We start from the raw sequence: 1386 nt of genomic DNA on the forward strand, positions 1-1386 counted from the left end.
TTTTTTTTTTTGAGACAAAGTCTCCCTTTGTTGCTCTCAGTAGAGTGCTGTGGTGTCACAGCTCACAGTAACCTCCAACTCTTGGGCACAAGCGATTCTCTTGCCTCAGCCTCCGAAGTAGCTGGGACTACAGGCGCCCGCCTCAACACCAAAATATTTTTTAGAGACCGGGTCCTGCTCTGGCTCAGGCTGGTCTCAAACCTGTGAGCTCAGGCAATCCACCTGCCTCAGCCTCCCAAGTGCTGAGATTATAAAATGTGTTTTAAAGTAGAGAAACTGGGGCAGTGCCTGTGGCTCAGTGAGTAGGGCGCCAGCCCCATATACCAAGGGTGGCAGGTTCAAACCCAGCCCCAGCCAAACTGCAACAACAACAAAAAATAGCCAGGTGTTGTGGCGGGCACCTATAGTCCCAGCTACTCGGGAGGCTAAGGCAAGAGAATTGTCTAAGCCCAAGAACAGGAGGTTGCTGTGAGCTGTGATGCCACAGCACTCTACTAAGAGCAACAAAGGGAGACTTTGTCTCAAAAAAAATTTTTTTTTAAATGAGAAAATGAGATTCTGTCTCTAAAATATAAAAAATAAATAAAAGAATAAAGTAGAGAAACTGGCTTACCAAACTTCACTAAATTGAAATGTACAATAGTTTTCTGCCTTGAGTATATGTTTTAATGTTTTCCATTGGATTTACAATTACTTCCCTATGCTGTCAGAGATCTTTAGTTATATGGGTTTTTAAATCAGAAAGTTCAGGGGTGGCACCTGTGGCTCAAAAGGGTAGGGTGCCAGCCCCACATGCCAGAGGTGTTGGGTTCCAACCCAGCCCCAGCCAAAAAATAAATAAATAAAATAAAATAAAATAAATGAGTTCATTTAGTGGTGTGAATAGACAAGACTTTCCAAAAGTCAGGAAAATCACACCTATGACCACCATTTAAAACATGTAGTTAAATTTGACCAAATCATTGTTTGCTATATGTCCCCAATATTGCATTCATTGTTTATCTAAATGCCAAATTTAATGAGGCATCCTGATGTATTTTTACTTACTTAATCTGTCAAGCTTAAATGTGGACACCAGCTTATTCCAATTAATTCTTTCTGCTTCTGGATTGTACATAGCAGGGTCCACTTTGTCTCAGTCCTCTTTTTTTGTCCCTTTCCAGGCAAGAACAAAGACTGCCAGGCCTTCATTTGCAACTGTGACCGCAATGCTGCCATATGCTTTTCAAAGGCTCCATACAACGCAGATAACAAAAACCTGAACAGCAAGTTTTGTAAGAATTAAGAATCACCTCTCGGCTCGACGCCTATAGCTCAACCAGCTAGGGCGCCAGCCACGTACACCTAAGGTGGCAGGTTCGAATCCCCAGCCCGGACCTGCCAAAC

At 43.0% G+C, this 1386-nt stretch overlaps 1 protein-coding gene across 1 annotated transcript in view; it reads left to right on the forward strand.

The window, feature by feature from the left end:
• PLA2G1B (phospholipase A2 group IB) overlaps positions 1-1285 on the forward strand; it is a 5767-nt gene extending 4482 nt beyond the window's left edge. Inside the window, exons 3-4 of the mRNA XM_012805202.1 lie at positions 232-239; positions 1164-1285. Of these exons, the coding sequence (XP_012660656.1) occupies positions 232-239; positions 1164-1285 (130 nt within the window). The remainder of the gene's footprint in view (positions 1-231; positions 240-1163) is intronic.
• The last annotated feature ends 101 nt before the right edge of the window (positions 1286-1386 follow it).

The sequence above is a fragment of the Otolemur garnettii genome, unplaced genomic scaffold (genome assembly GCF_000181295.1).
Source record: "Otolemur garnettii isolate 467f Iridium unplaced genomic scaffold, OtoGar3 scaffold00038, whole genome shotgun sequence".
In the NCBI taxonomy this organism is placed as follows: domain Eukaryota; kingdom Metazoa; phylum Chordata; class Mammalia; order Primates; family Galagidae; genus Otolemur; species Otolemur garnettii.